Source organism: Somniosus microcephalus, chromosome 11 (genome assembly GCF_052327205.1).
Source record: "Somniosus microcephalus isolate GS21.2 chromosome 11, FLI_Smic_1.0, whole genome shotgun sequence".
NCBI lineage: Eukaryota > Metazoa > Chordata > Chondrichthyes > Squaliformes > Somniosidae > Somniosus > Somniosus microcephalus.
The window spans coordinates 148203320-148230057 of NC_140997.1; the positions used below are offsets into that span (position 1 = coordinate 148203320).

At 44.0% G+C, this 26738-nt stretch overlaps 1 protein-coding gene across 1 annotated transcript in view; it reads left to right on the top strand.

Annotated features, from left to right (window-relative positions):
- Window positions 1-26738, top strand: part of LOC147110942 (inositol 1,4,5-trisphosphate-gated calcium channel ITPR1-like) — a 509662-nt gene that overhangs the window by 208530 nt on the left and 274394 nt on the right. The window contains exons 24-31 of the mRNA XM_085999984.1: window positions 1213-1363; window positions 6504-6558; window positions 7547-7712; window positions 13825-14007; window positions 17044-17133; window positions 17227-17364; window positions 18244-18369; window positions 25332-25532. Of these exons, the coding sequence (XP_085856110.1) occupies window positions 1213-1363; window positions 6504-6558; window positions 7547-7712; window positions 13825-14007; window positions 17044-17133; window positions 17227-17364; window positions 18244-18369; window positions 25332-25532 (1110 nt within the window). The remainder of the gene's footprint in view (window positions 1-1212; window positions 1364-6503; window positions 6559-7546; window positions 7713-13824; window positions 14008-17043; window positions 17134-17226; window positions 17365-18243; window positions 18370-25331; window positions 25533-26738) is intronic.

A 26738-nucleotide genomic window follows, 5' to 3' on the forward strand; every position in this document is an offset into this window, starting at 1 on the left:
CATTTGAAGGCGACGTGTTAAGTGCCTTGCCTGTACCACTGAGGTTACAATGGCACAGCAGGCTGCACTGAAATTTGAGACCTTGTGTCTTGCCACGTGCAGTTTTCAGGCTTCTCAACTAGACTGCTTTAGGACACAGCAGCAAACAGAAATTGCAACATGAGGCTGCAATACCGGAATGAATGTGCATGCAATGTGCCGGTCATCTAATCTTAACAAACTTACCCACAAGCATATCATTCGTCCTGATCGAATACAAAACTTCACACTGCTGAAGATCACGTCTTACCATTGGACACAGCGATGTTACCGAAGCGGAGGAGTTGCTGGAGGACATGGCGGCTGCAGGGACGGACTGTCGGTGGTCTTGTGTCTGAAAAGACAGATGACACCTTGTATTCGTTGACATGGGAGACGAAAAGAAAGATCTGCTCCATAATAAAGGATAAATTGAAGCCACTGCAGGTTGACACAATTCTACATTAGGTATCTGTTTCGTACTTGAAAGCAGACTGAAGACGCCGTACAGAATTATCCAAATTCAGGATGGAGTCTTTCAATCCTTTTCCATTGTGAAAAACCAGTCTGCAGAAAACCATGACTGTTTTCTTTCAAACGCATTAAAACAGACAAGCGCAAGTCTCCTGCCTCGTGACAGTCCCTTTAACATTAATTTTTTTCGGTCCCATATCAGCTGTGGCTCAGTGGGCAGCACTCTCTCCTCTGAATCAGAAGGATGTGGGTTCAAGTCCCACTGCAGAGACTTGAGCAATATCTTTAGGTTGAGATGTTAAACTGAGGCCCCGTCTGGACATAAAAGATCCCATGGCAAAGAAGAGCAGGGGAGTTCTCCCCGGTGTCCTGGCCAATATTTATTCTCAACCAACATAACAAAACAGATTAACTGGTCATTATCTCATTGCTGTTTGTGGGACCTTGCTATGTGCAAAATGGTTGGCATGTTTCCTACATTGCAACTGTGACTACACTTCCTAAAGTACTTAATTGGCTGTAAAACGCCTTGGGACATCCTGAAGTCGTGACAGGCACTATATAAATGCGAGTTATTTCTTTCTTTCCACAGATTTAATTTTCTCAATTGAAGTCGGATCAATGGTTGCTCATCAGCTGACGTCTGAGAGAATATATTTTTTTATTTATTTGGCTGCACACTGCTGTTAAAACCATTATTTTATACTTTTTCTGTTCCAGTTCATTTTGAATGTTCGTTTGGATTATAGAATCTCTTGCCTTCTGTCCATATTTAAACGAGAGTTTGATGAAAGCAACGCACATCATCAGTCAACTGACTCCCCGCCGAGTATAGGATCAGCTTCTCAGGATGGCGCAAGTAACGTTCCAGGTTTGTATGAACTGGCTGAGATTAATGAAGATGTCACGTAGCATTGCCCAAGAGTAGACCTTCAGTCGCTTAAATTCTCACGTTCTGAAACTTGTGATGGACACCACGGATTTAACACATTACCAGACCACAGATACTCATTTCCCAGGAAATTGGCTGGTTTAATATTTGATTACTGCAACCACCTACCTTAATGTGCTTTTAATTGATAATTGGTGTAAAATTACACTAAGTAATTTAAGGTGCTGTCCTCTTTGATGAGTTGACGATGAGGATTGGGAATAACCTATTATATGGGTGTTAATTTGTTCAATTCCTTAGCTTGTAACTTTTTTTTTTATCTTGATGTCTGTGTCACGGACAAAATCAGCATTTAATGCCCATCCCTAGTTGCTCTTAAGGAGGTGGGCCTTCTTGAACCGCTGCAATTGTGTGGTGAAAGTGCTCCCATAGTGTTGTCAGGTAGGGAGTTCCAAGATTTTTGACCCAGCGACGATGAGGTGTGCTGTGACTTGGAGGGTAGCAAAGGCAGAGTGGTTTTAATGGGGGTTTTAACTTCCATATAGATTGGGATAAGCAGACTAGCACCTGTCGGAAAGGTAGTGAATTTCTTGGGTGCGTTCAGGATAGTTTTCTACAACATTTATGTCCTAGAACCAACAAGGGGGCAGGCCATATTAGATTTAGTAATGAGCCAGATTTAGTTAACAGCTTAACTGAGCATGAACATTTATCTAATAATGATAATAACATGATTGAGTTCAATGTAGTGTTTGAAAGGGAGAAACGTGAAACAGCTACTAAGATTCTAGATTTAGGTAAGGCCGACTTCAATGGGATGAGACAGAGACTGTCCACAGTAAACTGGGCAAATCTGTTAATGGGTAAAACGACAGAAGATCAGTGGGAGGTGTTCAAAAAAGAATATAATGTGATACAGAGCCAGTTTATACCCCTAAGGCGCAAGTCCTCTACTTGCCAAGAAAGAACAGCCATGGACGACTAAAGAGGTAAGGGACAACATAAAACTAAAAGAAAAAGCATACAAAAGTAGCACAGATCCTGGTGAATGGGAAAGATACAAAGAACAGCAAAGGGTGACAAAACAAGACAGTAAGATCTACAAAAAGGGAGTATGAAAAGAAACTTGCAAGGGATATCAATATCAGCACAGAATTTTTACAATTATATTAGGAAAAAGAGGGTGGTCAGGAGCAATGTTGGACCCTTGAAAACTGATCTCGGTAATATTGGATCTGAAATTGCGGTCGGAGGCTTCCCGTGGGCAAAAGCCTCCGAACCGCAAGTAAAATCCGTACTTGCCTGATAGCCCCGGAGCTACGAAGACTCACGGTCCTGGGCCTGTAGGTGTACGCCTGCGCAAAGGCTCATGTATCCCAGGAGCGCAGGCGGTTCGCAAGTGTCCCTGGGATCATGTGGGCCGGCCCCACTAATCACAAAGGGGATTCCCATTATGCTTATGGAATTCCATTTATGTACGGAATCCCCATAAGCATAATAGGAATGACATCAAAAATACATTTTCATACAACCTAAATAAAAATAAATCACATGTTTAATCAAATTGTATTTAATTAATTTTAAACATTGAAAACAAAAATTTAATTTTTTGATAAATAAATGTAAACATTTTTAAAGGGGCCAAAAATAACCTAAACTAATTTTAAAGGTTTTTGAATGTTTAAATGATTTTTAAAAATTTATTTTAATACTTATTTAAACCCTTACACTGGTAAAAGAAGGCCTTTCGCCTGCTTTTACCAGGTGTAAGAGTTTTGTGGGCCATTCGCTGGGCAGTAGTTGTAAATAGCCCAACTCTGGGCTATTTACAACTACTGCCCAGCGAATGGCCCACAAATGGACACGATGGGCCGAAGGGCCTCTTTCTGTGCTGTAAAACTCTATGACTCTCCGCCAGCGACTGTCCATTTCCTACGGATTCCTACAATCTGTCAAGCTGAATCTTGACAGATCACAAGTTCTGGGTTTTCGCACATGTGCATCGCATGCGGAATCCTGGAACTTGTGGGGCACTTATGACCATGTACACTGTGCGTACGCGGTCCTAGACCTCGTAAAATCTGGACCATTGTCAGTGATAATAAGGAAATGGCGGGCATGTTGAATAATTACTTTGCCTCAGTATTTACAGTAGAGGAAGAAGATAGTATGCTGGAAATCGCAAGGAAACTAATACTGAATCAGGGACAGGGATTGAATAAAATTAATGTAAGCAAAATAGCAGTAATGAAGAAAATAATGGCACTAAAGAGTGACAAATCCCCAGGACCAGAGGGTTTCCATCCCAGGATTTTAAAGGAAGTAGGTGAGCACATTGCAGATGTCCTAACTATAATCTTCCAAAGCTCTCTCGATTCAGGAACCGTTCCTTTAGATTGGAAAATTGTGCATGTCACTCTGCTATTTAAGAATGGCGAGAGGCGGAAACCAGGGAATTCTAGACCAGTTAGCCTATCATTTGTTGGGGAAATTACTAGTCTACAATTAAGGATAGGGTGACTGAACGCCTTGAAAATTTTCAACTGATCAGAGAGAGCTAGCATGGATTTGTGAAAGGTAGGTTATGCCTGACAAACCTGATTGAATTTTTTGAGGAGGTGACTTTTTGAGGAGGTGACTAAAATAGTGGACAGGGGAATGTCTATGGATGTTATTTATATGGACTTCCAGAAGGCATTTGATAAAGTTGATGAAGGCAAATTATTGACCTGGTTAGGAAATTGACTGAGCGGCAGGAGACAGAGTAGGGATAATGGGTAGGTACTCAAATTGGCAGGATGTGATTAGTGGTGTCCCGCAGAGATCTGTGTTGGGGCCTCAACTATTCACAGTATTTATTAATGACTTAGATGATGGCAGGGAAAGCCACGTATCAAATTTGCCGATGACACAAAGATAGGCGGCATTGTAGGCAGTGTAGATGAAAGCATAAAATTACAAAGGGATATCGACAGATTAAGTGAATGGGCAAAACTGTGGCAAATGGATTTCAATGTAGGCAAATGTGAGGTCATCCACTTTGGACCTGAAAAAGGTAGAGCAGGGTACTTTCTAAATGGTGAAAAACTACAAACAGTGGAGGTCCAAAGAGACGTGGGGGGGGAGGGGCCCAGGTACACAGATAATTAAATTTCATGAACAAGTACAGAAAGTAATCAAAAAGGCTAATGGAATGCTGGCCTTTATATCTAGTGGACTGGAATACAAGGGGGTAGCAGTTATGCTACAGCTATACAAAGCGCTGGTTAGACCATACATGGAGTACTGTGAACAGTTCTGGGCACCACACTTTAAGAAGGATAGATTGGCCTTGGAGCGAGTGCAGCGTAGGTTTACCAGAATGATACCCGGACTTCAAGGGTTAAGTTACAAGGCGAAATTACACAAAAATTAGGGTTGTATTCCCTAGAATTTAGAAGGTTAAGGGGTGACTTATCAAAGGTTTCAAGATATTAAAGGGAACAGATAGGGTAGATAGAGAGAAACTATTTCTGTTGGTTGTGGAGTCTAGGACTAGGGGACATAGTCTAAACATTAGAGCCAGACCTTTCAGGAGTGAAATTAGGACGCGCTTCTACACACAATGGGCGGTAGAAGTTTGGAAAACTCTTCTGCAAATGGCAATTGATGCTAGATCTATTAATTTTAAATCTGAGATTGATAGATTTTTGTTAACCAAAGGTATTAAGGGATTTGGACCAAAGGTGGGTATGTGGAGTTAGGTCACAGATCAGCCATGATCTCATTGAATGGCAGAACAGGCTCGAGGGGCTGAATGGCCTACTCCTGTTCCTATGTTGGAGGGGAACTTGGAGGTGATGGTGGTGGTATGTGTAGATCGCAGGTTTGGGAGGTTCTGTCGAAGAAGCCTTGGTGACTTGCTGCAGTGCATCCTGTAGATAGCACACACTGCAGCCACGGTACACCAGTGGTGGACGGAGTGGATGTTTACGATAATGGGTGAAGTGCCGATCAAGCAGACTGCTTTATCCTGTATGGTGTCAAGCTTCCTTAGTATTCTTAAGCTGCACCCATTCAGGCAAAAGCAGAGCATTCTATCACACTTCTGACTTGTACCTTGTAGGTGGTGAGAGGTATTGGTGAGTTGGGAGGTGAGCCATTCATTGCAGAATACCCAGTAATGCTGGCAATATTTTAAAACACATTAAAGAGCATCACAAGGTTGAGTGCATTAGAGGTAAATCTACTTAACGAACATTCGAGTTAATCACCCAAACGTATAGGCTTCAATGCTTATGAAAGAAGTTGAAATCTGGACAATCAGCAGTGTGAAGTCTTCCATATACTGTACGCCAGTTTATTATTCTTGGGTAACATTTGCAGTGGCATAGGTGCTCTGTCTGGGAATAGTATGGGGAATGTTATTGGTTGAATTACTAGATGAGTAATTCAGAGGCCTGGATTAATACTCCAGAGAATGAGAGTTCAAACCTCACCATGGCTGTTTGAGAATTTGAGTTCAGCTTATTTAAAAAAAAAAAAAAAAAATCTGGATATAAAAAGCTGGTATTGGAGATGATGAACGCTGTTGGATTGTTTAAAAAAAAAAAACCCAACCGGTTCAGTTTTATCCTTTTAAGGGAAGGAAACCTGCTGTCTTGATCTGGTCGGGCCAGTATGTTACTTCAGCCCCCACACCAATGTGGTGACTCTTGATAGCCCTCAGAAATGGTCTAGCAAGCCGCTCCATTATATCAAAGCCCTACAAAGCATAAAACCAGAACTCCCTAGCTATAACAGCATTGTGACAGCACCTTCACCACACGGGCCGCAACGGTTCAAGAAGAAGGCTCACCACCACTTCTCGGGGGGCGGAGGAATGTGCAGTAAATACCGGCTTTGCTAGCGATGCTGTCATCCCAAGAACATTTTTTTTAATATTGTAAATATTCAAAGTAAATTTACGTAATGTTCAGTTACATAGGTGGGCAGAGAGTTTTTAAGGAGATGGGTTGCCAAGAAATAACTGGACATCAAATTTGAACATGGCAATAATGTTGATGTATACGGTCTTCAGCTCTGTACAAGTGGCAGCTTTTGTAACTTCTCGGGTTCTTGGATTTATTTTATTTTACAGGCACGTTAGATTTTGAGCACATTGAGGAGCAGGCCGAAGGAATCTTTGGAGGAAGGCAAGTATTAACATCTGCTGTTTTGGTAAAAATGCATCAGATTGTAATATAAATGTAGCGAGCTGTGTTTGCTCTCTGTGTTCTGCACCATTGCCCATTCCAAAAAAGGGTTAAGCAGTGGGCAGCACAGTGGCACTGGGCATTAAGACCACAAGAATGAGGGGCGAAGGTGGATTTGAATTCTGACATACTCCACTCATAATTTGAGCTGTGCTGAGTTGAGATTATGGCATCTCCTTGTAAAGGGGATAGGGAAGAAAAATATGAGGTAATAGCCTACTGTGTACCCTCGTGCCAGCAGAGGGGCCTGTGCAAGGCAGAGCACAGATATGGGATTATTTACCCAGAGGCATCATTGCATGAATGCAGGTACGAAGAGAGCAGGCAGATGTCCTGATACCAGGCCTCTGCCCATGTTGCCTTTAGTGCAGTTACTAGGTGTGCAGGAGTGGTAGGAGTTACTGTTTCCCAAACATCCATTGTCCCTCTGCTGGTAGACCTCAGACTGTGAACACTGAGTGGAATAGCCGTATGGACATACCCTCTGATGCGTTGGTGTGGGCCCACCTTGCTGTCAGTTTTGTCCCACTCCAGGGACCTGAGCACAAAATCTAGGCTGGCACTCCAGTACTGCACTGTGGTAGTGCTGTAATGTTGGAGGTGCCGTTGTTCGGATGAGACGTTAAACCGAGGCCGCGTCTGCCCTCTAGGTGGACATGGAAGTTCCCACGACACTATATCAAAGAAAAGCAGGGAGTTCTGGCCAATATTTATCCCTCGACCAGCATCACTGAAACAGATTGATCTGGTAATTATCACATGGCCGTGCACAAATTGGCTGCCGCGTTTTCTACATTGCAACAGTGATTACACTTCAAAAGTATTGGTTGTAAAACGCTTTGGGATATCCTGAGGTTGTGAAAGGCGCTATAGAAATGCAAGTTCTTTCTTTTAATCGGAAATCATGGTCACTTTTCTTGAAATACAGTGATGAAAACACTCCGTTAGATCTGGACGATCATGGAGGGAGAACATTTCTGCGTGTCTTGCTTCACCTCACAATGCACGACTATCCACCTTTGGTATCTGGAGCACTCCATCTCCTATTTAGACATTTTAGTCAGAGGCAAGAGGTCCTTCAAGCATTTAAACAGGTATCTAAAGACATCTTTTACTAATGTTGATTGCTAATGTGTAAACACTCCATTTTGCAGGTCACTTCTATGTACTGAGGGCTTAGCAAGAGTTGACACAGAGCGAAATGGTGTACTTTTAGACTTTGTGCTGAAACTCCCTCAGTCACAGAGATTGTGATGATCAGTGGGACTGTGGGTGTATGTCTGTGTTGCTCAGCAAGATATACACTCTATACATTGCAGCTTTTTTCCATTAATGTGTGATGTGCTCCAATGTCTGATACCCATAAAAATTCTAAAATACAGTTTTAGCAGTTTTTGGTTTTTAAACCTGCTCTAGTTGAACACACTGCATGCAGAGGACTTCAGATCATGGGGGATTGTCATAAATTTGACTTACCCCCCTCATGAGGGGCAGTTTGCTGTCTGGTGAGTTCTCTGTCCTTCGCATTTTGGGATTCAGGACAGTAACGTTTCAAGCAGATGGAAATGATGAACATAACTCAGCCAATTAAATACCTCATTTTTCCAACTCCTAATGGAACAAAATTTCCAGTTCCATGTGCTCACGGTCGAGTGTCACTCTGCTTAACAAATAAGCACGTCCGCTTTAGAAGGGCCAGCTATCAATGGACCACATTCTTCCAGTCCTCCAACCATCTTGAGTAATAAATACTGAAGCAGACTATTGTAAAAAAAAAAGCTCCACATTTCTTTCCAAGAGCTACTTCCGAGTGTTTTATCTACCAGACTTGTTGTAAACCTTGCTTTTTGCATTTGTCTGCCAAGGTTAGATTTGCAACTGTGCAGACGGCACCCCACTATATACACTTGGTTGGCTTACATAACGCTCCATGTTTAAACAAGTGCAGACAATGTCTGGGTGTGCCAGCTCCCAAGTCTTTTTTTTATTGAAAGAGGCAGGCTAGGGGTTTCTTTGGCAGACGATCAATGTTAGCACTTGTAGATGGCAAATATTTTTTTAAATTAAAGATAAAAGTATTTTTGGGTGGATTTCAGTGTTGGACTGTCTAAATCTCATATCTGCTGAAGAAACTTTAGCGGCAATTACCTTGTGCTTCCAATTCACTATGGGAATGAAGTACTGAGAGAAGCATTAGCTCTGCAAACAGATCAACCATTTTGATTACTGCTGAGTTTTTAAAAAATCTCTATTCAAAGTTTTCTTCTATTAAGTCAATTTGGTTTCGAAGAGAGCAGGATCAGGTTTAAGAGGAATATAGCAACAGTAGGAGGCCATTCAATCCCTCGAGCCTGCTCCACCATTCAGTTAGATTGTGGCTGGTCTGAACCTCCACTCCATTTACCCGCCTTAGCTCCATATCCCTTGATACTATCTATTGGTCTCAGTCTTGAAAGCTCCAATTGTCCCAATTTGGGGTGGAGAATTCCAGATTTCTACTAAGGAAGCATGGAAAAAGTGTTTCCTGATTTCCTTCTGTAATGGTCTAACTCTAATTTTAAGATATGTCCCCTCGTTCTTGATTTCCCCCACCAGAGGAACTCATTTAAGACCCAGTATATTTTTCAGGCTGCTCAGACGCTTGCGGCCCTATATTCAGTGTTACTCTGCCCACAACATCTCAATATTTACAATTTCCAATGACCTTTTGCTGGGAAAAAAATACTCTGAAGTGTTGTGCGACATTACTGCTTTTTTGGAGAGCTTGCATCTCCTGAGAGGGCTGAACCAGTCTGGTGGAAGGGATTGTCACTGCATTGCACATTAAAGTGAGCGTTCCCTGTGTGCAAAAGAATTGCTGTGATATTTGAAGGCCTTGGAATCTGTCCTGTGGTAGCAATCTGTGCCACAAGATAATTGGTAATCCATATCCAGCTTGTGGAAGTGCAGGAGATGAGTGAGAAGGTCATTAGAGCAACGATCGTTAATATTTTGAAAGTGTGGATGTGTGGCGGAGCCACTAAAGGACTCGGACCGTTTGTATATAATTCCCTTTAACAACATGTTAGCTACAGCCTGAGTCTGTATCGTTATTTATACTGTTTACTTGTACAGAGCGTGATTACTTAACAGCGTGGGTAAACGCGATGACGTCACGCCGTTCATCACGTGATCCCCCACTGGCGGGAAGAACGTGATGACGTCAACCACGGGACCGCCCGAGCAATCCTCGTGGAGCCTCCGAACTGAGCAGACCTACACTCGATGTTCTCCTGTAGTTACTTGTTTAAACCTGTTAGTTTCCATTAAATTTCATTTTGTTTGATCGCCTGAGTGGACCTCAGTCTTTGGATAGGAACTAGACATTCCTACAGATGGAGGTTTTGACTGCAGAACGAATCAAGTAAGGGCATAAGTGACCAATATTCTGGAAGTGTAGAAGGTAGTCTTGGTAACTGATGAGGTGTGAATACATAGTTCAACTTGGTTGAACAGAACAGAGTTTGTGTATGGCTAGTATCGCCCTAAGCAAGCAGTCAGATTGGTTGGTTGACTTGGGCATGGAAGAGGAAACTGTTTGAGGAGATATAGTGGTTGCCATGGGACAGATAAGAATGATTGAACTGATGCCGTGGAATAGAATGGAGTCGTCCGTAGCGGTGAAGGCAGCAGAAGGGCTGAGTAATTGTCTCACATTTGTTAGTTATGACTCTGACCAGCGTCGTCTTGGCACTGTGGGCTGGTTAGAAACTGAATTGTAGGTCCCCAGACAGGGAGGGATGCCAAGAATATAGTAAAAAACCTTGGAGAGGATGCGTTTAGAAATAGGATGGCAGTTTTCAGGGAAAGATGAATTGAGAGGAGTGGTGATGACAGTCTTAAAGGAATGGAAACAATCCCTGAAAAGGAAATATAGACAATGTCAGCAACATGGTGCTAAGAAAAGGAAATTGTGTGGTCAGGAATTATGTTAAGGGGACACATGGTGAGCTTTGTGGAGGAGATGAATCTGTTGACTGGTTGGGGAAAATGGAGGAGAAACTGCAGGGTGTAAGACACTAAGTGAGCTGGATTTTGAGTGCGATTTAGTGGAGTGAAAGTTGGGGAAGAGGAGATGAAGGGCAGGAGTTTCTGACATCAGTAGTATTGGAGGTGAGAATGGAAGGTGTGGATGAAGGTAGGAGGAGACTGTTTGCGGTGGTGAACAGAATTGTGGGGCTCTTGCTCTCCAGGATAATCCTGGAGTACTACGATTTGGACTTGGGAGGGAGCAGACATGATGCTTGAGAACCGGTGGTTGACGGGCAGACCAGTCGTACAGCGCACGCACTCGGCCATCAGCTCAGGGAGTAGAATCCACGCATGTGACTGTTGTCCAGGGGAACGGTGAGGTTGCGACACCTTCCAAGATCTGCTGGGGCACAAAACAGTTGTGGAGCAAATAAATAAAAATATTATGTTGGTGCAGGTTGTGACCCAGAGGACAGAATGAGAAGGCTAGGGAGGACACTGGATAGTGGACTTAGGAAGTAGTAATTATCCATGGGCAGAAAGAAAAGGCAAAGTAGGGCAGTGTGATATGTAGAAGATGTCATGTGATCTCCAGGACCGTAAGTGGTCTGAGTGTCTTGTGTTCAGGAGTATGCCCGTACTACCCAATGTCTAGTTATGTGCTCGCGTAACTGGGGAGTTTAACGAGGGGACCCCCATGTGACTTGAACTGGATATGGGACCAGATCTTCCTGGAGTGGGACATCCACTAACTGGCACTGTTAGTTAGATTTTTTCCCACACTTTTTTTGCACCGTAACTTGCTGGAAGTGCGAGCTGATAACGGTGTGGTGAGGGACACAAGGCATCTGGGACCTTAGTGAATGGTGAGACCAACAATGTATCTCCTTAACCAATGAGATTTAAGGATTGAGAAAGAAACCGAGAAACGACTGAGAAAGAGAGTGAATTGGAGTCAAATCAGGTACAGAAAGAGAAATAGAAAAGAAAGATTGGATTGAGAGAGAGAAAAGGGACAAAAGGAAAATTAAGGAAAACATTGTAAAATTAAAAACTTTTAATTTTTAAAATCTCAACACTAAATGCAGGAATGAGATTGAATACTTTAAATTGTTCCCGTTCTGGGGTAGGGAGATTAATTCACGTCTTTTAAAAGGTACTTGCGCTCTTAATTACAAGATTTTACTTTCTGTGGCGAGTTTAATGGGCAATTAATGTGCAGATCCAGTGAGTTCTTAAAAATAACGCGGAGGCTAAGGGCGAGATGCCATTTGTGTGAAGCAAACAGTGGAGCGGAGTAAATCAACCAGCAAATTCTGGAGATCCGCAACTCACGGTGTATCCCTTAGTCCCCTGAACTTGCTGGGTGATTTGCACATTAATAACGGCATGCGTTGTTAACACGTTAGTTTTCCAGCAAGATCTGACCCATATATTGCTTTCGGTACATGCGAAGGTTGACTTAAACACTTTAGTGAGATGCGGTCAGATGTGAATCGTGAAGCTGCTTTATTTTATAGACAGCAAATGAGCGTTCAGAGTAATGGCGGTTGTAATCAAATCTCACCTTGATTCAACTAGCCACACAATCCTCAACAAGAAAAGTAATAAAACTGATGTTGCACTATCTCTATTAACAAACCGGCTTAACTTTTCCTGGTCAGCTTTCTGATGCTGACCCGCTCTAGGCTTGAGATGAGTGGCTTTTCATTTGCTAGACTCGGCTTCCTCCCCAGACCTAGTTGGCTGTCTCACTGTCCAAGGGTCACTTGAGCGTTCACAGGAAATGGAAGGATGGGGCATCCAACTCCTTCCCCATCCAGGGATTCACCAGTAGGCCTGTCACTCAACCTAACTACCCTTATCCCAAGAATATATTCTCAGCAGACAACTTGTGTTGGGCTCACTTGAATAGAAATGTCCCCGAATAAATAAGTGTGAATATGCACTGGAATCTGTAAACTAACTTTCATTGTCAAAAGCGCTCTTATTCAGATTGTTCGTCTGAATCTTAATTTGCACTTTTAAGCTTTGCTATTCTGTGAACTTAACCTCTGGAGAGCTGCATTTAATTTAATAGTATTTTTAACATAATTCAGTCAAGCTCCTCCATAGTGGAGACACCAGCCACCCCTGATCCCAACTCGTCGGTACTATTTGAAGGTCTAGTAGATTAAATTATTCATTATTACAACCATTGCTTCTTTCTTATCAAGAAAATGAAATATTAATTTAGTGGGCACAGTGATTTTATTTCTAAAATGAGCGAAGCAAGTGGTCGTTACAATGACAGAAGACAGAAATCATAACATGTGACAGCCTCCCTCATCCAGTGGTTAAGATTAAACTCTCATTTCAAGTATTTATAACTTATGACTTACCAATCTCTAAATTGATTTATTTTCTCCACTCCCCCTGCACAATTATCCAACATGACCAGCTTCCGCTGGTGTCCACGGCCTCCTGAAGGTGCACCATTGTGGTCAAAGATGGGCTCCTCTGCATTTTCCCATTCACCTTCTGTGCGAGTGACACAGTGCAGATTTGAACTTGTCTGGGGGGAATTTGCAATTCCACTGTTAACCACTCCAAGTTTACATCTACTTTGTCCCACACAAGATCCTGTAAATTTTAAATTCCATTTTTTTAGGGATTGAGAGATATCGCACTGTGACTCTCATCAGTTGTTGAATGCAATCTGGTCTTACCCAGAAGTCAGCAGCTCTCCTGAAAGATGGTGGCCATCCTTGACTACACAAGAACCTATAATCTTCAGGGTATAGTCGATGTGGCATCACTGGTGCTGGCTTTTGCAAATTCTCTCTTCTCGCTAATTCCTCATCTAACCAGGTAACGCAGAATCCCAAAGCCGAGTTACTGGGCCCTGAAACTTTCTTTTCTCCTATTAGTTTTATCTGGAGGTGTATATTTTACAGGAAGGAGTTCTCGCCTCAAAATGTAGGGCTACAACACTTCCCTCTGCCCGCGCCACCGCCCCCCCCCCCCCCCCCCCCCCCAATATCCTTTCTGGAGTTCACAATCTAAAGTGAAAGAGCAGCGGCAGGTGTTAATGATTTCACGTGTTGAAATGTCTGGACTGCACGGCCTGCAGATACGCAAGGCATTGCCGAACTGCTGACCATTTCACAAGAGCTTTCTGGGGTTCATTGTTCGATCTCTCGCGATGTTCCTCAGGTTCAGCTGCTCGTCACGAGCCAGGACGTGGAAAACTACAAACAAATCAAAGCCGACCTGGACCAGCTGAGGCTGCTGGTGGAGAAGTCGGAACTGTGGGTTTTCAAGGGCCACGCCCATGATGAGTCGATGGAAGGGGGAGAAAATTCATCAAGCGGAAGTGAATTGAAGAAGAAAAAAGAGGTAAAATGTGTTGTCGCCTTGTGTTCTTTATACTATATATATTACAGACACTTAGTTCATTTTAGTTAGTGCTTTTACTTTGCTGTATTCTTGCTTTTGTTACAGTGCTGCCGCATGGTGCGGAGTGATACAAGATGTCCGACGCTGCACTGTGCACTGCCCGTGCACAGTGTGCCACATAGCAATATAACTACACCATACCAAAGTAGTTCCATACCAAAGTAGTTCCATTTAACGGTGTGATATTATAACAATGTAACAAAATGTATCCCACTTAACCCGTGAAGCAAACAAACCCGTGTAATTAGTCAACCCTGTTCGCTGTAACTAACAGCAACAGGCATCCAATTGGGAGACCACCGTTTTAACCCCAGCATTAACTGGAATTTGTCAGGTCTAGTTTTTTTTGTGGGCAGACCATTGGAGAGGCTGAAGAATGTGAGTGTGGCCATAAATATGGGTAGAGAGTTGAGATGGAGGGAGAGGTAAAGAGAGGACAGTAACAGAGCATTTGGATAAACATAACTTAATAGGACCGAGTCAGCATGGTTTTATGAAGGGGAAGTCATGTTTGACAAATTTGCTCGAATTCTTTGAGGATGTAACATACAGGGTGGATAAAGGGGAACCAGTGGATGTAGTGTATTTGGACTTCCAAAAGGCATTTGACAAGGTTCCACACAAAAGATTACTGGTCAAGATAAGAAATCACGGGATTGGGGGTAATATACTGGCATGGGTGGAAGATTGGCTATCTAACAGAAAACAAAGAGTTGGGTTAAATGGTTCATTCTTGGGCTGGCAATCAGTAACTAGTGGTGTTCCGCAGGGGTCAGTGCTGGGACCCCAACTCTTTACAATCTATATTAACGATTTGGAGGAAGGGACCGAGTGCAACATATCCAAGTTTGCCGACGATACAAAGATGGGAGGGAAAGCAGTGAGTGAGGAGGACATAAAAAACCTGCAAAAGGACATAGACAGGCTAAGTGAGTGGGCAGAGATTTGGCAGATGGATTATAATATTGGAAAGTGTGAGGTTATGCACTTTGGCAGAAAAAATCAAAGAGCAAGTTATTATCTAAATGGAGAGAAACTGCAAAGTGCTACAGTACAAAGGGATCTGGGGGTCCTGGTGCATGAAACACAAAAAGTTAGTATGCAGGTGATCAGGAAGGCCAATGGAATCTTGGCTTTTATTGCAAGGGGGATGGAGTATAAAAACAGGGAAGTCATGCTGCAGTTATACAGGGTATTGGTGAGGCCACACCTGGAATACTGCATGCAGTTTTGGTTTCCATATTTAAGAAAAGATATACTTGCTCTCGAGGCGGTTCAGAGAAGGTTCACTCAGTTGATTCCAGAGATGAGGGGGTTGACGTATGAGGAAAGGTTGAGTGGGTTGGGACTCTACTCATTGGAGTTCAGAAGAATGAGAGGCGATCTTATCGAAACATATAAGATTGCGAGGGGGCTTGATCGGGTGGATGCGGTGAGGATGTTTCCACTGATGGGTGAGACTAGAACTAGGGGGCATAATCTAAGAATAAGGGGCTGCCCTTTCAAAACTGAGATGAGGAGAAACTTCTTCACTCAGAGGGTAGTAAATCTATGGAATTTGCTACCCCAGAGAGCTGTGGAAGCTGCAACATTAAATACATTTAAAATGGAGATAGACAGTTTCCTAGCAGATAAGGGAATTAGGGGTTACGGGGAGAGGGCAGGGAAGTGGACGTAAGTCTAGATTCGGATCAGCCATGATCCTATTGAATGGCGGAGCAGGCCTGAGGGGCCGTATGGCCTACTCCTCCTACTTATGTTCTTATGAGGACAAGACGACAGTGAACTCAGAAGAGCGGGCAAGCCTCTCGACGAGTCTACCCTTTCGTAGCATTGATAACATTGAGATACCACAGAGTATAATGCAAGTGCTTGGAGGAAAGGATAAATTAAGGTTCAAGACTGAATATTCTGTCAATTTATTAATTTCAGATTTAATCCCAGTTTTAGCCACTATACTGGGAGTTAACCTGTAAATGCCAAGATATTTCTTTTTAAAAATATTTTTTATGTGGGCGGTGAGAAATGGGTTATCTCCATCTCAGACCTCCGCTCATATATTTGACATTCGTGTGTTTTGAGTTGGTGGGAGAGGCGAATGCGATTCAGTATATTTTTAGAAGACTAAACAAGCCAGTTGATGCTGGTTTGTAAAACCGCACCAGTAGGATTTTATAAAACTTCTCGTGGTATGTTCCACATAACTATACAGTGATTTTAAAAAACTGCTATGCTATTCTTTAAATGAAGAGATACTAGTTAGGCCCAGAAATTACGTTTGCGGGCGGAGGGCTGCGATTTGGAAAAATCTCCGCCTGGACCTGAGGGCTCCCGGGAGGCACAGAGTTCCGTTGCTGCGCCTCTTCAAACTGCCGGTGTGCAGGGCACGCGTATCCCAGGGGCGCAGGTAGTTCGCAGCACCCCTGGGATCACGTGGGCCATGGGGAGCCAATCAGAGCAGGGAATCTCCATTCATAGATTTGACAGGAAGACCTGTCAAATCTATGAATAGAGATCACCCCCAAAACATAAGTAAAACTTCAAATAAATTTTTTAAAAAACATCACATTTTTAAAATTACTATAAAGTACATAAATTAACTATTTTAAACCTTTAAAGTATTTTAAAATGATAAATCAGTGGAAAATTTTTTTTTTTTTTTACTTCAACTCTTCGCCTGGTAAAAGCAGGCGCAAGAATTGTAAGTGTTTTCTGTGGGCAGAGGGTCTCCAAAAAACGGAACTCTCTACCCGCAGAGGCCCTGCTCCAGGGCAGGCGTCCGATCTGTTGAGAGCTTTCTTGACGGATCGGAAATGCTGGTTTCCAGTGCATACGCAGTGCATGTCTGAAACCGGCATTTCCGATGTCCCTATGGGTGAGTATGCGCGCGTACCCACCCGTAGGGATCGGAATTTCTGCCTCACTGTATTGTGCAAATGAATAAATCCGTGTGTGTTTGTTTATTTTCCCACACAGGGTGACTTTGCAAAGGGTCAGACTGCCAGTTCTGAAGTGGTGCCTACAATCGAAAGCACCAGCAGCAAGAATTATAGAGTCATAAAGGAGGTGAGGCCTCTGAACTCTGGTGCCTGTGCAGTCGTTGTCTGGGTTGCATTGTTGTTTCTTCAAAGACAGTCATCCACATTTTGCCTGTTGCAGGTGTTGATGCGACTCAGCAAGCTGTGTGTGCAAGAAAGTTCGTCTGTGAGGAAAAGCCGTAAGCAGCAGCAAAGGTTACTGAGGAACATGGGGGCCCACACCGTGGTCCTGGACCTTCTGCAGATCCCCTATGAAAAGGTACTGGCTGATTCTCTAAGTGCTGCGCTACAGCCATGGACTCCCAACCTGCGTATCATTCTGTGCATACACTCGGCAATTGCATTCCTCCTTTGAGCGGTTTAATCTTTCAGATTTCCTTTTAAGACCCAAAGCGAGCAGACATGGTCACCAATTATGACCCCGGCATGAACCTTGCCTTTGCCTCATGGACCCTTTAACCGCTGTACAATACAACCTCCTCTGAAGCGGCAGGAAGTGTGTTGAACCAATCACGAACTGGCCCTGTACAAGACCAAATGGCTATTGTGGGCATCAGGTTGAAAATGATTGTTGCGGGCATTAAATTTGTGGGTTTCCACTCCAGAATAAATGCACACGTTGGGTAGGCTTTGACTTTGTGCAGGTGACAGCAAATCGGCAGTCTGCTTTACATCTCCCATTGACTTCAGTGCAAATTGGCAAAAGAACCAGAGGCAACATGAGGAAACATTAGTTTACCCAGCGAGTTGTTGTCATGTGGAATGCCCTGTCTGAAAGGGCGGTGGGAGCAGATTCAAAAGTAACTTTCAAAAGGAATTGGATAAATACTTGAGGGGAACAAAATTACAGGGCTCTGGGGAAAGAGCAGGGGAATGGGACTAATTGGATAGCTCTACCAAAGAGCCGTCAAAGGCACATTGGGCCAGTTGGCCTCCTTCTGTGCTGCATCATTCTATCATTCTATGAAATAAAATATCAGGAGGGATGTAAAACGGGCTGCCGATTCGCTATCACCCGTTTGAAGTAATCGCACAAAGTAACGATCTTTGTTTTGAGGGTTCTCAGCAGAGTCCAGCTATGTTGTTAGTTGCTGATGGAATGCGGAGTAACCACTTTACTGTTGACCGCCCCCCTCAGGCTGAAGATCTCCGAATGCAAGAGATCATGAAACTGGCACACAAGTTTCTGCAGAATTTCTGCGCCGGCAACCCACAGAACCAGGCTCTCCTTCACAAGCACATCAACCTTTTCCTTACTCCAGGGGTAAGAACAGTTCTTGGAATCCAGCAGCCTTCCGGTGGGTGCTGTTAACGTCTGTGTGTTAATGGAGTGGGTGTGTTTTGTAATTGGCCTTTTTACTTGACGTGGCACTGACGAGTCGGCTTGACAGCTATCTGGATGTTTCATCATTGTCAGTGCTGCCTTAAAGAAAGAACTCCCAGTCAGCTCTCCAGGGGCCTTCGGGCAAGGTCAAAGATCAAGCCTGGGCCTTTGCAAAAAACCAGCAGCAGTGGTAGAGCCCATGCAGTTGGGTCTTAGTGCTCCTGGGTTAGCGATGGGGGAAAAATTGGCTTGGGCTAGTCACTATTCAGTGATTCGCTGCTGGAAGGACGTGTGCAAAAGCCAAGTCAGGACAGGATTGAGTCTGGCGGTAACGTCCCAGCGCTCACTGCCGAGGCTCACACTTGAACATTGGCACCTTGAGGAGTGCTGGAACCCATGGTATAGCATTGCAGACGGGTGCCAGTGCCTTCCTTAAAGGCGGGGAGAAAAGTTGAAGTGGCCGGTACACGAATGCCCAGTGTCCAGGGTTGAATCTGTTCCAGATGACACGTGCTTCGGTTTTAGGTTTTGTCTCATTTACAAGTTCAAAGATACCTCTGTGTAAATTCTATCTTGGGTCTCGGATGCATTTCTGTACATTGGCAGAACTCTTGCTCTCACGCGCTCCTCGCTCTATTCTTTCCCCTATCTCTCGTTGCCCCATTCCCTCCCACGCCATTGGCCCCCCCCCCCCCCCCCCCAGACTTTGCAGTTAACATTTGGATTGTATATTCTGATCAAAGGGGAACTTATCCACATGCGTGGACCTCCATTAGCTGTCTGTATACTCCGTTATCGCAGGATTTCAGTTGCTGCACATTTAACGTCTTTAGTTAGGGCATCACAATCCGCTGCGTAAGACAAATCACTCTATATATTTTAAAATAAAAACTTGCCTTGTTTAATGGGGCTTGAAGTGACCTTTGAATTGCCATCTAAAACCTCCATTAAACATGGATGACGAACTAGATCAAGCCCACTGCTGAAGTGCTGTCCAGTCATTTGTTTAAATATGTGCTACGTAAGTGCATTCTCTCGGGAGCTACTTCTTCCAATTTACTGAGATTGTAGCGTTAAAAATGAATTACATCCCCCTCCCTGTTTAGTTCCAGCCTCTGAAGCAGGAGACAAAGTCAGACTGGCCTTGCATCAAAATCAACAGATTTAAATAAAAAATGCATGCCCGTTCTTGTCAAAGGCCTCCAAACATGTGAACAGCCTCTGGGCACCACTCGCGATCGACACTTGAGAAGCTGCACTTGCTTTGGGCCATGTATGATTTGGCATATCGGTGGTTCCTGGTAAGTCTGTGCGAACAGGCCTCACAGGTTCTGAATCTTGCAATAGTGGTAGGATCAACAATGGGAAATTAGGTCAGCTGCTTGAGTAAACTATTCAGCATAGTACTTTTAATTATTTTCCTTTATGAAGCTGCCTTTATCTTGGCATAACATCGGAGGCGTGGCTTGCTTAATGTGTTCCAAATAGAATCTTTTTTTTCTGGAGAGCCTGCTCTCTCCTTTATTTTTATATACATGTGCTCATTCCCTTGAGGGTCCTCTATTCCTGGTGCTTTTTGATGGGTACAGTTCTTGAATATTGTTAACTGAACACTAGGTGGCCCCTGATGGAAGTAAGCACATTGTCGCAATATCCCTCCAAAGTAGCTTTTGTTATTCTTTGCCGGAATATTCTAGAGTGTGTGGAAATAAAAGCAGCTGGTTATTAGCGCACCAATTTGAACATTACCCTTTTGTTAAAATGACTTGTTGTGAATGTGCCTGTACTTAACTATTCCTGTTAATTGAACTGTTGAATGACATTGTGTATTAATGACACAATTCAGCTAACAGGCTGTCAAAAGTACCAAACCCAGACTCCTTGCTCTGCGGAACCAGTTTCAATCAGCTGTTGGCCATTTTGGGTTTGAGTGAGACAACTGAATCATGAATCGCAGCAACAGTAGAATTCAGTAGCCCTTTCTGATCTGTCCTCGGAGAAACTTAAGAACATGAGAAATAGGAGCAGGTGAAGGCCATATGGCCCCGGCGCCTGTTCCGCCATTCAATAAGATCATGGCTGATCTTCTACCTTAACTCCACTTTCCCACCCTATCCCTCGATTCCCATAGTGCCCAAAAACCTATCGCTCTCAGTCTTGAATATACTCATTGACTGGGCATCCCACACTCCTGTATCACAAAAGGGCAGATCACCATTGTAATAGCGAAGCTTTGGCCTTGCATAACTGTTCACTTTGTGCTTTGCCTGAAATGTTTTTGGGGGTGGTGGTGGGGGGAGGGGGTAAAGAGAGGGGGCTGTAAGAGAATTTGAATCACATGTACACATTACTGCATGCGCTTGGAAGCATTGTTCTAATTATAAAGGGGATTTCTAACCTCCCAGGAAATGTAGTTTCACTTCTGTGTTTAAAAATGTTCTTAGAATTTCAAGGGGAAATCTGTAATTCTGATAAATCTTTAATATGCAATGTTCTGCACTTTCTCACTACTTAGAGATTTACCAGATCTCTTTTTTAGATAGTCCTGTAAAAAGCCAAGCTGCTTACTACCCCAAGTGAAACTCTTTCAGTGAAGCTGTCCACAGGTTGTGTCATTGCAGTCGGACCCGTAGATTTTCTCGCTAAACCTCTATTGGAACATTGGGAACGGTGGCATAGTGGTAATGTCACTGGGCTAGTAATCCAGAGGCCTGGACGAATGATCCAGCGACATGAGTTCAAATCCCATCCATGGTAGCTGGGGAATTTAAATTCAGTTAATTAAGTAAATCTGGAATAAAAAGATTTGGAACACGAAACTACTGGATTGTCATAAAAACCCACCTGGTTCACTAATGTCCTTTTAGGGAAGGAAACCTGCCGTCCTTACCCGGTCTGGCCTATATGTGACTCCAGACCCACAGCAATGAATCTTAACTGCCCTCTGAAATGGCAATTAGGGATGGGCAATAAATGCTGGCCTCACCAGCGACGCCCCCATCCCGTGAACGAATACAAAAAAAATATATAAAATTGTTTAATTTAGATGGGTGGTGGGGGGGGAGGACAGGGAGGAAGCAGGATCTCTGAGACAGATGGCAAGGTAGAAGGCAGTCCACAGGTATTTTATGAACACAGGTACCCAGGGAGGGACACATGAACTAGAAACTAGGAATAGGCAAACACTGGTGAAGGTGGGAGGAGGTAAATCTAGAATAAGATGTGTATACATGAACGCTAGAAGGATTTGAACTAATGGGAGAGCAGCAATTAACAAAGTCGATAGGATGTTGAACTAGATGGCCAAAACAGTATAATATAGGTCAGAGGAGATAATTATAATACTTTATCGTGCTCTAGTTGGGCTAAACCTTGAATAGTGTGTCCAGTTCTGGTTGCTGAGGAAAAAAAGAGAGACATTTAAACATTGGAAGCAGTACAAAGAAGTGCCATTGAGCTGATTCTCAGTGTCAGGAGCCTGAGCTATGAGGCAAGACGGCAGAAACTAGGGCCTTTCAACCTGGAAAGGAGGCATCTGAGAGGTGATATGATATAGAGCTAGGTAAGATTAAGAGTATAGGTAAAGTTAAGCCAGAATATCGCTTTAAATTAACCTTTGTCAGTAGAAGAAGGGAACATGTTCAAACTAGAGAAGCTTTTGGATAGATCTCAAAAAGTTTTTCTTCACACAGTAATTAACGTGTTAAATAAACTTCCAGATAGAGTAGTGGAAGCAAGAGTCCTGGAAACATTTAAGAAGCAACTGTAGGAATTAATGAATTCCTACGAATAACGGAGATCAACGCAAGAGAACAATTAAACAGGTCTTTACTCAACGGAGATGCCACGAGGACTGCCTGGGCAGTCCCGTGGTTTGCGACATGACGTCATCGCGTTTACCCGCGCTCTTAAAGGGGCCACGCCCCGTACATGCAAACTCTATATACAGAACACAGTAATGCCTAACACAATGGTACAGGTTTAGGCTGGTGTTAGAACATCGTTAAAGAGAATTATATACAGTTAGCCAGAGTCATTCAGTGGTTCTGCCACACAACTGAATGCTACAAAGGGGGGATGTTGGGATTCACTGGGTGGATGAATCAAGATTGGCTGAATGGTCATCATCCTCTGTAATGATCTTATTACCTGAGCTGAACCATTATCTAAGTTCTTAAATTTAGGTGTAATGTTCTGTTTTAAAATGGCTTTCTTTACTTTTAGGGAGCTGGTGTGTCTTTAGCAACGTTTGACATTGGTGGAACAGTTCCACAAGAGTGTTCAACTGCACTGAATAGTTTAGATTGAACACAACCAGAATGGAAAAAGCGAAGTGAGAAATTGGAGTGGTTTTGAACCAAGTCTGAGGCTCGGCATCGAGTGTTTCCAGTTGGTGGTAGTTTACTGCTGTCAGAATAGCGCAGGGTGAGCTGAGGTGCTGTTCTGGCTCTTGTCTCAGTGGGTACTTCTAGTGCTGGTTCTTGAACACGAAGTCTAGGCTGGCATGCCAGTGCAGTATTGTAGGAGTGCTGCACTGTTGGAGGTGCTGTCTTTCGGATGAGACTTGAAACTGAGGCCCGTCTTCCCTCTCAGGCAGGCGTAAAAAATCCCATGGCACTATTCGAAGAAGAGCAGGGGAGTTCTTCCCAATATTTATCCCTTAAGCAGCATCTGGAAAAAAAAACTAATTTTCTGGTCATTTATCTCAGATGTTTGTGGGACCTTGCTGTGTGCAAATTGGCTGCCGTGTTTCCTACATTACAACAGTAACTACACTTCAAAAGTACTTCATTAGCTATAAAGTGCATTGGGATATCCTGAGGTTGTGAAAGGCACTGTATAAATGCAATTTCTTTCTTTCTTTTCAATGATTTTCTGCTAGTAGACTATCCAAGTTCAGCCATTTAACCAAGCTTTTACCCAGCTTTCTCGGCCCGGCTGCCAAGCCCTTCTCCCTTGAGTGGCTGTGCTTTCTCTGCAGTGGTAGACAGCTACGGACTTGAAACATATTAAACATCTAGCTGTAGACCTCCTTCTAAACCACTTCAGTTTTCCACTTTGCTTCTGTTGGCTGTTTTTAATCCAGACTGTGTAGTGTGGTTGAACACCTGTAGAGTGTTTTCACCCATGTTAAGCCTGGATGTAATATCTCCAAATTTGCAGACGAGACAAAGCTGGGTGGGCGTGTGTGCTGTGAGGAGGATGCCGAGAAACTCCAGGATGATTTGGACAGGTGGGGTGATTGGGCAGAAGCATGGCAGATGCAATATAACGTGGATATATGTGAGGTTATCCACTTTGGTGGCAAAAACAGGAAGGCAGATTATTATCTGAATGGCAATAGATTGGGCGAAGGGGAAGTGCAACGAGACCTGGGTGTCCTTGTGCACCAGTCGCTGAAGGTAAGCATGCAGGTGCAGCAGGCGGTTAAGAAGGCAAATGGTATGTTGGCCTTCGTAGCGAGAGGCTTTGAGTACAGGAACAAGGATGTCTTGCTGCAGTTGTACAGGGCCTTGGTGAGACCACATCTTGAGTACTGTGTGCAGTTTTGGTCGCCTTATCTGAGGAAGGATGTTCTTGCCATGGAAGGAGTTCAGCGAAGATTCACCAGGCTGACACCTGGGATGGCAGGAATGACGTATGAGGAGCGATTGGGTCGATTGGGCTTGTACTCGCTGGAGTTTAGAAGAATGAGAGGGGATCTCAATGAAACTTATAAAATTCTGACAGGACTGGACAGACTAGATGCAGGAAGGATGTTCCCAATGGTCGGGGAGTCCAGAACCAGGGGTCACAGTCTAAGGATAAAGGGTATGCCATTTAGGACAGAAATTAGGAGGAATTTCTTCACCCAGAGAGGGTGAACCTGTGGAATTCTCTACCACAGAAGGCAGTGGAGGCCAATTCATTAAATATATTCAAGAAGGAGTTGGATATATTTCTTAAGGCTAAAGGGATCAAGGGGTATGGGGAGAAAGCAGGGACCGGGTACTGAATTTGGATGATCAGCCATGATCGTATTGAATGGTGGAGCAGGCTCGAGGGGCCGAATGGCCTACTCCTGCTCCTATCTTCTGTTTCTATGGATACCAACTCCAAAGTTAAAGGCAATCAGTTTAAAATGAAGCTTTTCACTTATGTGAAAAGAGCTTTTGAGTTTAGGATGAGCTTATTTCAGGGGGCGACTTTATTTTGTCGAAGGGGACTGTTTGTTATCCTGACTAATATTCTATACTGGGTAGATTTGCTGAAATCTAAATACAGCATCTCCCGAACCCTTGAACTCCACCACCTAGAAGGACAATGGCAGGAGGTGCATGGGAACACCATCACCTCCCAGTTGCCCCGACTTGAAGGAACGGCAGTGGTATTTGTCCATCAGCACTGGGTTAAAATCCTGGAACTCACTGAGGGAGTACCTTCGCCACATGGACTGCAGTGGTTCAAGAAGGTGGCCCACCGCCACCACCACCAACAACAACAACTTGTATTTATATTGCACCTTTAATGTAGTAAAACGTCCCAAGGCACTTCACAGGTGCATTATCAGACAAAATTTGACACTGAGCCCCATAAGGAAATATTAGGGCAGGTGAGAGGTAAGTTTTAAGGAGCGTCTTAAAGGTGGAGAGGCAGACCACCTTCTTGAGGGCATCTAGAGATGGGCATTAAATGCCGGCCTTGGTAGCGATACCCACATCCTGAGAATTAACTTTTTTTTAAATGAGAGGAAATCTGTTACAGGTACTGATTTATAGCGGCCTTTCCGCTGCTGATCTTCCTCACCACTGTCCATACTGCTGCTGCTCCCTGGGTTCATGGGGTGGATGGGGATCAGGTGGCAAAAAATCCTCCTTCAACCACTGATACACAGCCCTTATTGAAAAGGTTTGTGGTTTCAGATTCTGGAGGCTGTGACCATGCAGCACATCTTCATGAACAATTACCTGCTGTGCAGCGAGATAAACGAGCGTGTGGTGCAGCACTTTGTCCACTGCATCGAGACACACGGCCGCAGCGTCCAGTATCTCAAGTTCCTGCAGACCATTGTAAAAGCGGAAGGGAAGTTTATCAAGAAGTGTCAGGACATGGTGATGGCTGAGGTGAGTTGTGCCAATCAGATATTATGAGCTGGGTTTTGAAAGCACGGTTGAACAATCTGAAAGCTGCAGGCTTTGATAAGGACGCCAGAGCCTGTGGGCTAATCTAGTATCATGGATACACCATACATCCCTTTGCACCAGGCCTCAGCACGTTAAGTTGGTAAGCTGTCAGGCCCTGACTTCGCCATGTTGAATTGTAGCCTCAGTACATGACAACATTGCCATCCAAAGAGTAGGCCATGTCTTCCTGTCCAATCTCTGAGAGGAAGGGGTAGAGCAACAAGTGTGGGGGGAGGAGAAATAGAAGACCACCTGAGGGTCGCTAACTAGAGGACTCCGATTTAAAGTAATTGGCAGGGGGGAGATGAGAATTTTTTGACGCAGCGCGTTGTTGTGATCTGGAATGCACGGCCTGAAAGGGCGGTGAAAGCAGATTCAATAGTAACTTTCAAAAGGGAACTGGATAAATACTTAGTGAAAAAATTAACATGGCTATAGGGAAAGAGCAGGGGAGTGGGACTAATTGAATAGCTCTTTCCAAGAGCCTACATGAAGGGCCAGATGGCCTCCTCCTGTGCTCCATCATTCTACTAGATAGGTTTATAAAATGGTGAGTGCAGTGTAGCACGTTGTGTCCTGGAGTGGCAAGCATTTGGTTTTAGCCCAGATTTATACCCAGCCAATATGTGACCTCGCCTCGGGCCAACCGCGGGGAGTTCCTTTGCCTCCTCGGAGGCATGGGCCTTGCCCCCTCGGAGGAGGATACTCTTCCTGGGGAAGTTGTTGCACACCCTTGATGGCCTGATTCAGAACAGCATTTGGCAGTGGCCTGTGTTTCCTGTCTGCCTTGTCTCGGTTGCTAACGATGTGAGGCCTGGGGAAGGAAGAAAGCATACTTGCAAAGAGGAGGCAAATCAAAAATTGATGATCTTCCTGAGTTTTAAAAATGTTATATTTGGGTTGACTACTCGTTGAGATGAGGAAAGTCGTAGTTGGTAAATGGAATAGTTTCTCCACTGGGTGTCAGCATTGAGCACTTCCTGGCAACGCACAACACTCGCCAGGTGCAGTGTAAAGCTAAGTGTGCTCTGTCTTAACTCCAACCCTAAGAGCAACCGCTCTCGTACCAACTGAGGGCATAAGCCACTAGGGATTGAGTAGAGACGACACAAGCTCATTTTCCACCGGGTTTTTGCGGCCATTGGA